At 43.2% G+C, this 15,973-nt stretch overlaps 1 protein-coding gene across 2 annotated transcripts; it reads right to left on the reverse strand.

Annotated features, from left to right (window-relative positions):
- Positions 1–3,926: 3,926 nt before the first annotated feature.
- On the reverse strand, positions 3,927–10,356 carry fga (fibrinogen alpha chain). 2 transcript variants are annotated; one of them, XM_078211494.1, is made up of 6 exons: positions 10,220–10,356; positions 8,397–8,513; positions 8,126–8,309; positions 7,709–7,854; positions 5,728–6,862; positions 3,927–4,784 (listed from the first exon to the last, which is right to left on the reverse strand). In XM_078211494.1, the coding sequence occupies exons 1-6, from the start codon at positions 10,271–10,273 to the stop codon at positions 4,078–4,080; spliced, it is 2,343 nt and encodes a 780-aa protein (XP_078067620.1). In that variant the 5' UTR covers positions 10,274–10,356; the 3' UTR covers positions 3,927–4,077. The 2 variants fall into 2 exon arrangements, with proteins under 2 accessions (XP_078067620.1, XP_078067713.1); XM_078211587.1 differs by lacking the exon at positions 8,397–8,513.
- Positions 10,357–15,973: the final 5,617 nt, after the last annotated feature.

Here is a 15,973-nt window from a genome sequence, read left to right on the forward strand (position 1 = left end):
TATGGATTTCTTAAGGGAAAATCTGTTTAACTTGCTGGAGTTTTTTGAAGAGCTGACAGAGAGGGTGGATGAGGGCTATGCTGTTTTTTATCTTTTTTTGTTATTCGTTTGTGGGACATGGGCTCACTGGCTGGCCAGCATTTATTGCCCATCCCTAATTGCCTGAGAACAGTTGAGAGTCAACCACATTGCTGTGGCTCTGGAGTCACATGTAGGCCAGGCCAGGTAAGGATGGCAGATTTCCTTCCCTAAAGGACATTAATGAAACAGATGGGTTTTTTCGATAAGCAACAATGGTTTCACGGTCATCAGTAGATTCTTAATTCCACATATCTTCTTGAATTCAAATTCCACCATCTGCCGTGGCCGTGGGTCCCCAGAACATTAGCTGAGTTTCTGGATTAATAGTCCAGCGATAATACCACTCGGCCATCACCTCCCCTTAAATGGTTGATGTGGTGTACATGGATTTCAAAAACACATTTGATATAGTGTCGCACAACTGACATGTGAGAAAAGTTATAGCTTATGGAATAATAGAGATTGTAGCAGCGTGGACACAAATTGGTTAAGCAACAAAAAATAAAGAATAGAGGTTAATTGATATTTTTGGTGCTGGAGAAAGATTTGTAATGTTGTTCCGCATCAGCCAATGTCAGGACTCTTGCATTTATAATAATTTATAATTATATTAATAACCTAGATCTTGGTGTACAGGACACAATTTCAAAGTTTGCAGATGATACAAAACATGAAAGCGTTGTGAACGGTGAGGAGGACAGTATAAAACTTCAAAAGGACATAGACAAGTTGGTGGAATGGGCAGACAGGTGGCAAATGAAGTTCAATGTGAAGGGATTCATTTTGTAAGAAAAACATGGAGAGACAATAAGAATAAGCAGTACAACTCTGAAGGGAGTGCAGAAGCAGAGGCACTTGGGTGTATAAGTCATTGAAGATGGCAAGACAGGTTGAGAGCGTCGTTAATAAAGCATACAGCATCCTGGATTTTATTAATAGGGGCATTGAGTACAAGAGCAAGGAGGTTATGTTGAACTTGTATAAGTTACTAGTTTGGCCTCAGCTAGATAATGTGCCCAGTTCTGAGAACTGCATTTACGAAAGGTGTGAAGGCATTGGAGAGAGTGTGGAAGAGGTTTACAAGGATCATTCCAGGGATGAGGAACTTTAGAGAAAAGAAGGCTGTGAGGAGATTTGATAAGGGTATTCAAAATCTCGAGGGGCCTGGATAGAGTAGATAGGGAGAAACTGCTCCCACTTGTAAAAGGATTGAAAATGAGAGGGTACAGATTTAAAGTAATTAGTAGAAGAATCAATAGTGATGTGAGGACTCTTTATTTCATGCAACAAGTGGTTAGGGTTTGGAATGCACTGCCTGAGAATGTAGTGGAAGCAGGTTCAGCTGAAGCATTGAAAAGGGAATTAGACTGGTATCTAAAAAGGATGAATGCTCAGGGTTCAGGGGAGAAGGTGGGGAAATGGTACAAGGTGAGTTGCTCAGTTGATGAGCCAGTGTAGGCATGATGGACCAATTGGCCTCCTTCTGCAGTGAAACATTTCTGTTCTGTGAAAAATCATAGAATCATACAGCGCAGAAGAGGCCCTTTCGCCCATCGGGTCCACACCGACACATTAGAAACACCTGAACTCCCACCTAATCCCATCTGTCAGCACTTGGCCCATGGCCCTGAATGTGATGATGTGCCAAGTACTAATCCAGGTACATTTTAAAGGATATAAGGCAACCCGCCTCCACCGCCCCCCCAGGCAGTGCATTCCAGACCGTCACCACCCTTTGGGTAAAAAGGATTCTCCTCACATTTCCCCCTAAACCTCCTGCCCCTCGTCTTGAACCTATGTCTCATTGTGACTGACCCTTCAACTAAGGGGAACAGCTGTTCCTTATCCACTCTGCCCATGTCTCTCACAATCTTGTACACCTCAATCAGGCCACTCCGCAATCTTCTCCGCTCCAGTGAAAACAATCCCAGCCTACCCAACCACTTTTCATAACTTAAATGTTCCAGCCTGGTGAATCACCTCTGCACCTCCTCCAATGCAATCACATCCTTCCTATAATGTGGCAGTCAGAACTGCACACAGTACTCCAGCTGTGGCCTCACCAAAGTTCTATACAACTCCAACATGACTTCCCTGCTTTTGTAATCAATGCTTCAATTGATAAAGGCAAGTGTCCCATATGTCTTTTTCACCACCCTACTAACATGCCCTTCCACTTTCAGAGATCTGTGGACAATCACCCCAAAGTCCCTTTGTTCCTCTGACATCCATCATTATGAAGTGCTTCGAAAGGCTAGTCATGGCACAAATCAATTCCAGCCTCCCAGACTACCTGGATCCACTACATTTTGTCTACTGCTGCCACAGGTCCAAAGCAGACGCCATCTCCCTGGCCCTGCACTCAATCCTGGAACACCTAGATAACAAGGACACCTATGTCAGACTCCTATTTATTGACTACAGCTCAGCCTTCAACACTATTATTCCCACAAAACTCGTCTCCAAACTCCGTGGCTTGGGCCTCGGCACCTCCCTCTGTGACTGGATCCTGAACTTCCTAACTCACAGACCACAATCAGTAAAAATAGGCAACAACACCTCCTCTACGATCATCCTCAACACTGGTGCCCCACAAGGATGGGTTCTCAGCCCCCGACTATACCTCTTATGCACCAATGACTGTGTGGCCAAATTCCCCTCCAATTCGATTTTCAAGTTTGCTGATGACACTACCGTAGTGGGTCGGATCTCAAACAATGATGAGACAGAGTACAGGAATGAGATAGAGAATCTGGTGAACTGGTGCAGCAACAATAATCTCTCCCTCAATGTCAACAAAACAAAGGAGATTGTCATCGACTTCAGGAAGCATAAAGGAGAACATGCCCCTGTCTACATCAATGGGGATGAAGTAGAAAGGGTCGGGAGCTTCAGGTTTTTTGGTGTCCAGATCACCAACAACCTGTCCTGGTCCCTCCATGCCGACACTATAGTTAAGAAAGCCCACCAACGCCTCTACTTTCTCAAAAGACGAAGGAAATTTGGTATGTTAGCTATGACTCTCACCAACTTTTACAGATGCACCATGGAAAGCATTCTTTCTGGTTGTATCACAGCTCCTGCTCTGCCCAAGACCGCAAGGAACCACAAAAGGTCGTGAATGTAGCCCAATCCATCACGCAAACCAGCCTCCCATCCATTGACTCTGTCTACACTTCCCACTGCCTCGAAAAAGCAGCCAGCATAATTAAGGACCCCATGCACCCCAGACATTCTCTCTTCCAACTTCTTCCGTCGGGAAAAAGATACAAAAGTCTGAGGTCACATACCAACTGACTCAAGAACAGCTTCTTCCCTGCTGTTGTCAGACTTTTGAATTGACTTACCTTGCATTAAGTTGATCTTTCTCTACACCCTAGCTATGACTGTACCACTATATTCTCTCATTTCCTTCTCTATGAACGGTATGTTTTGACTGTACAGCACGCAAGAAACAATACTTTTTCCTGTATGTTAATACATGTGACAATAATAAATCAAATCAAATCAAATTCACAGAACATCCTAGCGTCCTACCAGTCATTGAATACTTTCTTGTCAAATTACTCCTTCCAAAGTGCATCACCTCTCACTTTTAAGGATTAAATTCCATCTGCCACTTATCTGCCCATTTGACCATTCCGTCTATATCTTCTTGCAGCCCAAGACACTCCGCCTCACTGTTAGCCACCCGGCCAACCTTTGTGTCATTCGCAAACTTGCTAATCCTACTCCCCACATAGTCATCAATGTCATTTGTATAAATGATGGATAAAAATAAATGAATGAATGAACAAGACATGGTGCATGGTAAACTGTTTGATTAAATATTATGATTACCCATTTATTCAGTGTTGGTGCAGGACTTCCAACAGTTTAATCAAGTGTTCAAACATTACAAATGAAGCTTATGCAAAGAGGTAGATTTTTTGCTGCAACCTAGACAAACGTAAAATTTGCCATAACTTTTAAAAAACTATCAGTAGAAATTCTTTTCTAAATTGAAGCAATTGGCCGTATTTTTATTTTTACCACTTTAAGAGAATAGTCGATATCCTTGAAAGGTGCCCATATCACTCCATTTTCTATTTCATATGGAATGTTGTTACGAGGATCATACAATCCACCATGGTAATAAATTCCATTCAGATTAGCAGACTGACAACCATTGTACCACCAACCTCCTCCATAAAACTGCGCACAGTTCTCCTCCCATTTATCATTATCTCTGTCGTAAGTGCTAAATTTCATGTTTGCGTGAGTAGTATGTTCCCTATCCCATAATAACCCTGTTATTAATGCATCCCCAGCATTCCCAACATAGTTGGTAATATTTAGCACGTAGCTTTCTGACTCGGAGCCCACCGATACAGCATATTCAGCAAATGCCTCATTCCCCGACCAGTCCTCTAGCTCGACACGGAGGACACTTTCGTTCTGTGTGAGAAAATGAAGGATGTCATTTCCCAGCCAGACATCTCCTCGGCCTTGACCATCAATGCTACCAAAACCCCTCTTGTACTCATCCCAGGATCGGTTAAAATGAACCGATCCACTCATTCGCTGTTGAACCAAGACCCAACCACCCAGTGCAGTACTCTGATCACAGTAAACTGTCACAACATCAGCAGAGCCGGTGGGTTTTATCTTAAATAAACCATCTTCATCACCAAATGCATGTTTTTGTATGATGTCGTCACAATCTGAAAAATTTAAAAGATTATGCTGAATTATGAATGTTATAGAGAGTAGCTGAACAGTTGCGTGAGTTGAACACAAATAAAGAAGCTACAATTGGAACTGATATATATATATATATAAATTGAGTGCGCTGACAGTAAATGTCACAAAACACATTCTCCAGCAGGCTTCTTGGAAAGTTACAAAAATCAAATTCGAGACTCAACATTCAGAAATCTTCCACCTTACTAGCCTTTGAAAGGTCTCTATGTTAATATGCTTTTAGATTACAAACTATGCCTACCAGACACTGAGCCATGGAACATTGTACAACAGTTAGAATATTGTGTGCAGCTCTGGAATCCACATTATAGGAGAGATGTGATAGCACTGGAAACAATACAGAGGAGATTTGCCAGGATGTTGCCCTGGGCTAGAGAGTTTTAGTTATGAAGAGAGATTTGATAGACTGGGGTTGTTTTCCTTGGAGTGGAGGAGACTGAGGGCGGATACAATTGAGATGTGTAAAATTAAGAGGGGAATAGATAGCGTAGCAGGAAGAAACTTTTCCCATGGTGGAGGGATCAAAGACTATGGGGCATAGGTTTAAGGTAAGGGACAGAAGGTTGAGAGGAGATGTGAGGAAAAACCTTTCACACAAAGGTTGGTGGGAGTCTGGAACTTACTACCTGAAAGGGTGGTGGAAGCAGAGACCTTCAAAACACTTAAGAAGATTTTAGATGTGCACTTATTATACCAAGACATACAAGACTATGGACAAGTGCTGGAAAATGGGATTAAAATGGTTGGGTGATTTATCTTCGATGGGCTGAAGGGCCTTTTTCTGTGCTTTAGACCTCTATGACTCTGTGACTCTAATCCCAACCCATTGAATTGATCTGCATATTGATTCTACATATCTAAAAAGAAGCCAACATTTTTAACTTAGATTATGCTTAAACATACCTTTCCCAATGTAGCCTTTAACCTTCTGTACTTTAGCTGTGTGAGAGCTGCGAGCCTGTACATCCAGAATCCCCTCTCCAGTTTCCTCATTAAAGAACAAGTTTGGGTCCAAGGTAAGTTGTGTGGTGTTTGAGATTTTTGAAAACCCCTTTGATTCCCCTGCGTTAGAGATCTGGCGGCCACTGCTAATATTAAATAATTCTGTGTGAGACACTTTACTTTTGGAACTTGCCACCTCTTTGGTTGAAGGGAAATCACGTTTCCTGCTGCCGACCGTTACAGAGTCATCAAAATGCCCTAAGTTTGAATAATCAGTGAAATCACCAGAGCTATCGGCCTCTGTGTGAGTTGAATGACTAGAAAAGCCCTTACTTGCTGGCGGCAATGATAATTCCTTAACGTCAATCCGTTCCGAATTGTGGAATAATGCATCAGAAAAAATATCTTGATTGGAAATCTGCATGTCCCTATCTTTGGTAAAAGGTTGGCTTGTGGCAGTTTTGGAACCAGTTATGTAGTGGTGTGTTTCTGTGCTGTGAGAAGTATATGAGGAAGTTGCTCTGAATGAATCTGTAGTGAAGTGTGGCTCTTCAGTTCCACTATCCACACTACCATGCATTAGGAACGTTTCTGCTCTCCTTGTGATGTTTACTCCATGGGTTAAAGCCACATCATCCCTCCCTGTGCTGTTGATTCCATCAGGAGTGAGGGACACAGCATCAACCTTCATGCTGCCTGTTTGAGTGTCTATACCGTTGCCAGTGGATACGGCATGTGAAGTCATAGGGGTAGGAGTTGAAAATGATCCTTCATAATAGTCAGGAACTGGATGTGAATTTGCCTGAGGTGCATCATTTTCCAGAGTCATCAACCTAGTGTGTACCTCTTCCCAGAACTTTGGATATTCATCACCAACATCAGGTGCAGATTTGAAGCCAGTTACTTGATCAGAATTCTTCACCAAACGCATTTTGAGTATATTTATCGGTGTGTTAGGTACGATACTATCCAGTCTAACATCTGTCAGTGATTTAAGGCATTTCTCCATCTGGATATTACTTTCTTTGTTGAAATCATAAACAACTGACTTGGCACAAGATCCTTTGCAAGATTGTATCTTGATGTCAATGTCAACCTGACAAGAAGAATAATATTATAATCAAACAACAACAATCGTTATTGGAGAAATTTGATGAGATTCTATTTCATTCCCTGCCCACCACCACCTTCACCCCACAAACTCATGTTTCCCAATGAGCAAGAAGGGTTAATAGTTTGCACTGCATAATGCTTATGGATGAGTTGTATTGCTCAGACATTAGTGGAGGCATAATAAGCTTTACATCAATCAGATGCTCCCCATATCCCTTCCATGCCCCATTGCCACCTCTATTCCAACTCAGTGTCAATCCATGCCCTCTACCTATCCATATGGCCCCTTCATAGCTCTCTTGTAAACTCAATGCAAAATCATTGCTCCCCTGCTGCCATGAGACTTTTGAATGGTCCTATCATATATTAAGGTGACCTTTCTTTTTATCCTATCTGCAACTGCAACATTACATTCTGCACCCTATCCTTTCTTTTTCCCCTATGTACTCTATGAACAGTATGTTCTGTCTGTATAGTGTGCAAGAAACAATACTTTTCACTGTATCCCAATATATGTGACAATAATGGATAAAATAAGATTAAATTAACAAGTAGTTGCCAACTTTAAAGAAGTTTTTTCTCTGAGAATGAATTGCAATGTTGTTAGAGCAATTCGATATTCAGAAAAGCTAGAATTTGGAGAAGGTATTCAAACAGATGTGAAGAAGATTAAAAAATACAATCACATTCAAACAATTCTGCCAGATGTCAAATTCATGGCAAAAATTTAATATTAATGATTTAAAATTCTCAAAATAAGACTCACAGACTTCCAAATTTCCAACCATCAGAGTAAAAGCATTGCGATTGAAAAGTAAGAAATCTTTACCTCCAGTCTTGAGATAACTTTGAATTGTTCAACTATATTACTTTGTAGCAGTGTTAATTTGAGACTTTGATCATTGGTTTTGTTCTGCAAGATGATAAGTCTGGAATTCAGATGATCCACCAGCTGATAGTAGGTGTCCCCAAATCCTAAAAAAAATGAAAGAATTCTGCTGGATATCAACATATTTTCAAAAGGTTTTTCTCAAGTTTCTCACTGCACATTTTGTGAAAGAACTAAAATGTAAACTAAATGTTAGAGAAAGAGTTGCATTTCCTGAGGCAAGATTGAATGGGATGAGAATTTCAAGTGTTATAAAATGCCCAAAAGATAAAATTTGAGTTAGTAATTTATTTTTAATTTCTGTGGAAATAAAAGCTGAACACTTCTTTCGAAAAGATGAACACAGCAACCACTCACTTCCCATTCCACTCAGAGTCTGTTTGATTCTGTGAACAGCTTTAGTCACAGTGAGATGAGCATCCCCAAACACTGTGGAATACATTTCCAACATTCGTCGAATCTCTTTGATTCTGTCATCATTTTGTCCGTTCTCAGTCTTTATTAGTCCTTGTATTCTGCACCCCGATGGACATTTAGGGCCCTATTTGATTAACGCAGAATTGTATTGTTTTAGTTACTTGTAATGTTTCATTTCAGAGAAAGATGAGATGACAACTGTACCACCTACCCAGTCTTCCTCTGCACAAGTCGACCATTCCTTCTCTGAACATTGTTTCAATCTAGACCGGTCACCACTTTTGACAGGCTGAAGACTGCGAGGTACAAGAATGGACTTGGACAGAATCTTCAAGTGTAAGAAACCAAAAAGGACATTGGTTTTCCATATACAGCACTAACCCACAAACATTAAACTTGTATTCTCTCTTGAATTTAGTGTGAACGTAGAATGCGGCCTTTACTAAAGGCTTACTAAATCTACAATCACGATGGCACAGCATTTTTGGTATAGTTCAGTGCACCTTGCATAATAAAATATACATTCTATAAACATTGGAGATGTTTTCATGTTTTCACAGTTGCAATATCAAAATAGGCAATTTTTAAGAATCTATCTATGGGGAAAACAGGATACGTCGCTGTCAGCAGTGAGACACAGATGTCTTGACTTTCAAAGGTGCCAATAGGAGTTACTACATTCCCAACATAGAGTGGACATTCATCTTCACCTACATCTTCATCTATGACTCTACAGGCTAAAGGATCAGATTACCAGCCTGTTACAATATCACTGATTTCACATATTTCAAAATATCGGAAACATGTGAATATAACATCCATCCCTTATACCATTTAGAATGTGACCCTCTGAGAGGTAACTTGAAGTTATGGTGCTAGGCAACCCCTGCCAACTATACGGAGCTAAGGGCCCAAGAAGCATCATACAAATATCCAAACTCCATGATGTCTAATTTATAATATGAAGAGACAGCAAGTGGGAGTATCCACTTTCTCTTAACATTGACATTCTTGGACACCTTGGCTTTGTACCAGAGTGGAGTCATACTGAGTCTTTATCTTGTGCTCCAAACATCTTTATCCAATCTCTCCTAGCTCCCACCTATGCCTGACCTTCTAATTTGCTCCAGCTGCTCCACCCCCTCTCGAACACTATAAAATCCATTACATTCTCAGCTCTGAGGAAAAGTCACAATGATTTGAAACATTAACTCTCCACAGATGCTAACAGGGACTTTTGGAGCACTTTCAGTTTTTATTCGAGTTATACTGAATAACTGGTGAAAAGCCAGACTATTATAACCTTTGCATTTTGTTTCTATAAGTGCACTTGATAGTCCTATGGCACCTTACTCCCATGTTCCACTACCATTTTCAGATTAATATTCACCTAACATGACTTTGTGGGGCAAATTTTTCTGTTCCGCCCACCACGGGAATCGGAGCGGGCGAGGGGCGGACCATGGAAAGGTCTGTTGACCTTGAATGGGATATTCCGGTTTCGGGGCGAGCGAGGCTGGGAAACCCTACCCTGTATGTGTGAAAGTAGCTGTATAACTGAAATCTTGACTACATATGGGCTAATAATTGTTTACTTTTAGGGTCACCTCACTAGAGATTATCGTAATTATATTAGATATAATAACTTTCCAATTGATTTTTGTCCATGGAGAATTATTACATTCAAATGACAGGAACTAGTTTTCCTTCAAAGATTTATTCTCAAATGCTCTGAACCTGGTCATACAGCAATTCCCAGTCACAGTATCCCTAGATCCACAAGGCCAATCTGCACAGCACCTCACCACATTAACTTTACCTCATTCTTTAAAGGTTCATTATTAATATGTTATAGAAACAAGAGAACTTATGAAGATTAATGGGATTTGATTTATATCCTACTCTTGTTGTTCACAACTCCTTTGTAACTTTATTATACAGGAGTTATTAGGTTGGCCTACCCTCAGGATATAAATCAGAGCCCATGGGTCTTCACAATGTATCCTCTGTGTATGACTTATAAGGAAAACTTACCCAGTCAACTAACATGAAGCATACAAACAACCCCAAGGCCTGTCCAGCTCTCATCTCTCTAGCTCTGCAGCAAAGCTTTGAGGAAATGTCACTTCTCTCTCCCTTCTACCAAATTTCAAACCTACAAAAATAAGAATCAGTCAGAGTTAGTGGGAAACATATTTACCCTTTACTGTGGAGACCCTGTTGATCATTTACCATCCAGGCCTTGCTGAAATTCTTGGATTTTACTGATGCTTTGTTGACACATCAAAGGTCAATAGCTTCAAAACTCTGGAACACGCTTGCACAAATACAGCATGGAATTGATGTGCTGGTTCCACAGGAATGTTTTTTAGTTAGATTGCTCCAAAAAGAGAGACATAAACAAATGAAAATGGGCACCATTGGTAATCATATTGTTCCTCATCACTGTGCTAGATATCAGTTTTGGTTCAGTGGTAGCAGTTGCTCCTTTAAGGTGGATGGTCATAAGTTCAGAGCCCAGAGACATGATCACATGATCGGCTAGGTGCTATGTTTTGGATAATGCCTGAGATTGGTGTTCTTTCTGGTCTCAGAAGTGGATGTAAAAGATCTTAAAAGACTATTTGAAGAAGGGCAGATGCCCTGGCCAATAGTTGTCCAGTAGCTAACAATACTCTTATAGGCTATCTTTTCATTTATCTTATTCATATTTGTGGGAGTTTGTTTAGCTTAAGTTAAGGCGGTGTTTTCCTATATTACAACAGCGACGATGCTTCACATATACTTCCTTGTCTACGAAGAATTTTACAATTCCCTTCTTTATTACACCATCCTGATTTGGAACTATAATGTCATTCCTATACTGTCCCTGGGTCAAAAACCTACAACGTCCTTCCTAATAAAGTACTGTGGGTGTAGCTAAACCACATAGACTACAAACATTCAAGAAGGTGACTCACCATTATTTTTTTGAAATTAACTAGGGAAAGATAATAAATGGTGACCTTGCCACTGATGCTCACACACCATGAAAGAATAAAAATATGCAATGCGAGATCGAAGTAGATTTATTCATGTCTCCCACATACAACTCATCCTTTTCCCACCTCTCTTAATATGCTTTTTTTTTGGTGTTCCTCTAAAGGATTGCTCCTTTTCCTCAATCAATCAAGGACCATGATAATGCTGGAGCCACAGAAATCTAAAGAGAGATGGCCTCAGAGCAGTGAGATGATTTAAGCAGAGTGTGACAGAAAAGAACAAAAGGTTTAATGGTAACAGTGTGTCAGAGTGAAGCCAGGAGGGAGATGGACAGAGGGCATTTCTAACTCCTGACTCCAACGATCCCATCAAGCCTGCCAATCGGAGCCCAACATGCTGTCCTGATAGCCAAACCTACCGGTGTGCGTTTACAGGTGGGCAGTGACAGGGCCTCAAATACCCCTGAGGATGCTGAGCAAGAGCATGTGAGCAGTCAGAGCAGAGAATGAGCATGTCTGCCTTGATCTGTGCTAAACCTCAGGAACTGCATCATGTATGAGAGATAGAAAAAGAAAGATAAAGAATTTGTAGTTGTACAAGGGAATTCACTTGGCCGTTTAACTCTGTGTTAAATTGTCATCATGAGCCACCTGCCAAGTGGCCTTCTGCCTTGTAAGAAAGAATTATGACAGGAATTAAAGATAACCAATGGGCCTGAATCTTCTGATCAGAAATCGGGGGTAGATAGGAATGTGGAACTGAACACAAGAATTTCAGCCATGATCTTATTGGATGCCGGAACAGGCCTGAGGGGGTCGAATGATCTGTGTATGTTTGTATGCTCCACCATACTCTGGGTTGCAGCATGAACTTTGCTGTACTTTCTTTCAGCAGGAATCTGAGGCTGTCGCACAGGCGTCATCAGCCACTTCCCTTGTGGGTAACCTCTGCCTCCGAGGAGCCAATCCTTCAGCTATTGTTGTTCCTAGAAGATGTCAGGAATCTGAGACCTGTTGTGGATGTCTGAGTCATGTTTGCTCCTGGGGTATCTTGCACGGACCTGCATGATCCATTTGCTATGGTCGCAGACCAGCTGAACATTGAGGGAATGGGAAACCTTTCCAGTTCACAACATGCTTGTTACCAGGCAGATGTGAGAGCCACGTGAGTGCAATCGATTGCACCCTGCACTTGTGGAAATCTGGACATCACTGCAAATCCCAGTGCTCTTGCTTTCTGATCTCTGTCAAAGTTGACAAATTTGTGCGCCCTGGCAAAAATGGCACCTGTGACTCCCTGGATACATTTGTGTGTGGAAGCTTATGAGATCCCCAATGGGTCCCGGAAAGAGCAACTGCTGTAGAAATTGAGCGTAGTGGTCAATTTTATTACCACTGGCAGAGGATGCCCTCTGAGTCCCTGTGGTGCCAGCAGAAGGTGCCATATGTGCATGACCAGTTCCCTTGATATGTGCAGTCATCGGTGACACTGGTTCTCGCTCATCTATAGGAAGCACATGAGCCTTCTATAGGCCCTGGATCTATCGATACACTTACGAATGATGGTTCTCTGGGATTGGTCATCTGTGTACAGAGGAGGCCCTGTTGCCCCTAGGTCTAGAGGGCTCTGCTCCTGCCTCTGCTGAACCAAATGTTTTCATCACATTCTTCTCCATCTTTTATCCTGTTTATGAGCAATGAAGTAGACTGTGAAATCACCAGGCTCCATCTTCCTGAGGCTCACTGCAGTATCAAAGAGAGAGATGCGAGGTCTCTATTTGTGTCCTAAGGACCACTCTTATCAAAGAATCCTTACAGTGTAGAAAAGACCATTCAGCCCTTTGGGTCTGCACCGATTCTCTGACAGAGTACCCAGGCCCCTTCCCCCACCCTATCCCCGTAACCCCGCTCACTTACCATGGCTAATCCATCTAACCTACATACCTTTGATCACTGATTGGCAATTTAGCACCTGCTAAACGTGCACATCTTTGGACTGTGGGAGGAAACCGAAGCACCCGGAGGAAGCCCACGCAGACACAAGGAGAACATGCAAACTCTACACAGATAGTCACCCAAGGCCGGAATTGAACATGAGTCCCAGGAGCTGTGAGGCAGCAGTGCTACCAACTGTGTCACTGTGCCTCCCTGGTCATGACATTGCCTGTAGCTGACTCTCAAAGCCATTTCATGCATACGGGAGTGTCCTGGCCACCATACGACACTACGGACTTCCTACAGAAACTTGGCACACATGGAGCAGTTGAACCAGGAGCGCTCCTCGTCACAATGGATGTCTCAGCACTCTACACCAGCATCCCTCACGATGATGGCATTGCTGCAACGGCCTTAGTGCTCAGCGCCAACAACTGCCAGTTTCCAGATGCAATTTTACAACTCATCCGCTTCATCCTGGACCACAATATCTTCACCTTCAACAACCAGTTCTTCATCCAGATACACGGAACAGCCATGGGGACCAAATTCGCACCTCAATATGCCAACATCTTCATGCACAGGTTCGAACAAGACTTCTTCACCGCACAGGACCTTCAACCGATGCTATACACTAGATACATCGATGACATTTTCTTCCTTTGGACTCATGGTGAACAATCACTGAAACAACTCTATGATGACATCAACAAGTTCCATCCCACCATCAGACTCACCATGGGCTACTCTCCGGAATCGGTTGCATTCTTGGACACACGCATCTCCATTAAGGACGGTCACCTCAGCACCTCACTGCAACGCAAGCCCACGGATAACCTCACGATGCTCCACTTCTCCAGCTTCCACCCTAAACACATTAAAGAAGCCATCCCCTACGGACAAGCCCTCCGTATACACAGGATCTGCTCGGATGAGGAGGATCGCAACAGACACCTCCAGACGCTGAAAGATGCCCTCATAAGAACAGGATATGGCGCTTGACTCATCGATCGACAGTTCCAACGCGCCACAGCGAAAAACTGCACCGACCTCCTCAGAAGACAAACACGGGACACGGGGTGGACAGAGTACCCTTCGTCGTCCAGTACTTCCCCGGAGCGGAGAAGCTACAGCATCTCCTCCGGAGCCTTCAACATGTCATTGATGAAGACGAACATCTCGCCAAGGCCATCCCCATACCCCACTTCTTGCCTTCAAACAACCGCACAACCTCAAACAGACCATTGTCCGCAGCAAACTACCCAGCCTTCAGGAGAACAGTGACCACGACACCACACAACCCTGCCACAGCAACCTCTGCAAGACGTGCCGGATCATCGACAGAGATGCCATCATCTCACGTGAGAACACCATCCACCAGGTACACGGTACATACTCTTGCAACTCGGCCAACGTTGTCTACCTGATACGTTGCAGGAAAGGATGTCCCGAGGCATGGTACATTGGGGAAACCATGCAGACGCTGCGACAATGGATGAATGAACACCGCTCGACAATCACCAGGCAAGACTGATCTCTTCCTGTTGAGGAACACTTCAGCGGTCACGGGCATTCAGCCTCTGATATTCGGGTAAGCATTCGCCAAGGCGGCCTTCACGACACACGACGGCGCAGAGTCGCTGAGCAGAAACTGATAGCCAAGTTCCGCACACATGAGGACGGCCTCAACCGGGATATTGGATTCATGTCACACTATCTGTAATCCCCACAGCCTGCCTGGGCCTGCAGAGCCTCACTGGCTGTCCTGTCTGGAGACAATACGCATCGCTTTAACCTGTCTTAATGCTCTCTCCACTCACATTGTTTGTATCTTAAAGACTAGATTAGCTGTAAGTATTCGCATTCCAACCATTATTCTGTAAATTGAGTTTGTGTCTTTATATGCCCTGTTTGTGAACAGAATTCCCACTCACCTGAAGAAGGGGCTTAAGGCTCCGAAGGCTTGTGGCTTTTGCTACCAAATAAACCTGTTGTGACAGCTTTGGCCATTTGATTATATCCTGAGCTCTCACCTCAGGCGCAGGCATTGTCCTAACCTGCACTCCATGTCCTTGCATTTTGCTTGGATCATGGGAGGTGCTTGTCAGTGTGCACTTTAATATAAAGCAAGGGATTAGCACTTGGTCAGCGCTCCATGGTCACTTTTCTAAGGGAATTCTCAAGCCTGCCCAGTTGCCCAGTGGTTCTTCAAAACTGTAGCGCTCATTGAATTGGAAATCTGTGCCCGAGGGGTGAATTGGAGAGCCGAAATAATTGGTACTCTCAAGAATAAGTGGGTACAATTGCTTGACTAGCCTGACTCCAAGCATGTCAATTTAACTCAAGCTAAATGATCTCAGTTGTTATAGAATGCTCATCTTTGACATATTTTCCCATTTGCCTGGCTGTCTTCTTCACCCCACCCCCTCTACAGCACCCTTCCTTCCCCCCATCCACCCACCCACTGCCCCACCATGTGTTTGCTTGCATCCTTCAGCCTGTGGTGCCATGATCTACCCTTACACTATTATCCATGCCCCAAGGTTCCCTTCTCTCTGGCAATGCCGTCCTTGCTCTGAGGCTCCTTTCTCTCTGGCATTGCCACCCTTGCCCCATGGTTCCCTTCATCCGGCACTGTTCCCCTTTACCTCGAGTTTAATTTCTCTCTGACAGTGCCACCCTTGCCCTGACTTTCCCTTTGCTTCCTTCTTCCTGGCATTGCTGCCTTGCCAGAGGTTCCCTTTGTTTCCTTCTCTTTGGCACCACAAGCCAGCATGAAGAAGCTGCTGTGAAGAATTGCCTATAACACTATCCCCTGAATCTGCAGAGCTGCTTCCTTGCATTTGGTTCCTCGCGAGCACTGCGCTAAGTT

Source organism: Mustelus asterias, chromosome 1 (assembly GCF_964213995.1).
Source record: "Mustelus asterias chromosome 1, sMusAst1.hap1.1, whole genome shotgun sequence".
NCBI lineage: Eukaryota > Metazoa > Chordata > Chondrichthyes > Carcharhiniformes > Triakidae > Mustelus > Mustelus asterias.

What these genes read in the sequence shown, in the direction of transcription:
- fga (XM_078211494.1), bottom strand. Translation starts at nt 10,273, where the DNA reads ATGAGAGCTGGACAGGCCTTGGGGTTGTTTGTATGCTTCATGTTAGTT. An exon ending in GCTTCATGTTAGTTGACTGG is followed by an intron (nt 8,514 to 10,219) that starts GTAAGTTTTCCT and finishes TTACACTTGAAG; the next exon opens with ATTCTGTCCAAGTCCATTCT. An exon ending in GACTCTGAGTGGAATGGGAA is followed by an intron (nt 7,855 to 8,125) that starts GTGAGTGGTTGC and finishes CATTTTTTTTAG; the next exon opens with GATTTGGGGACACCTACTAT.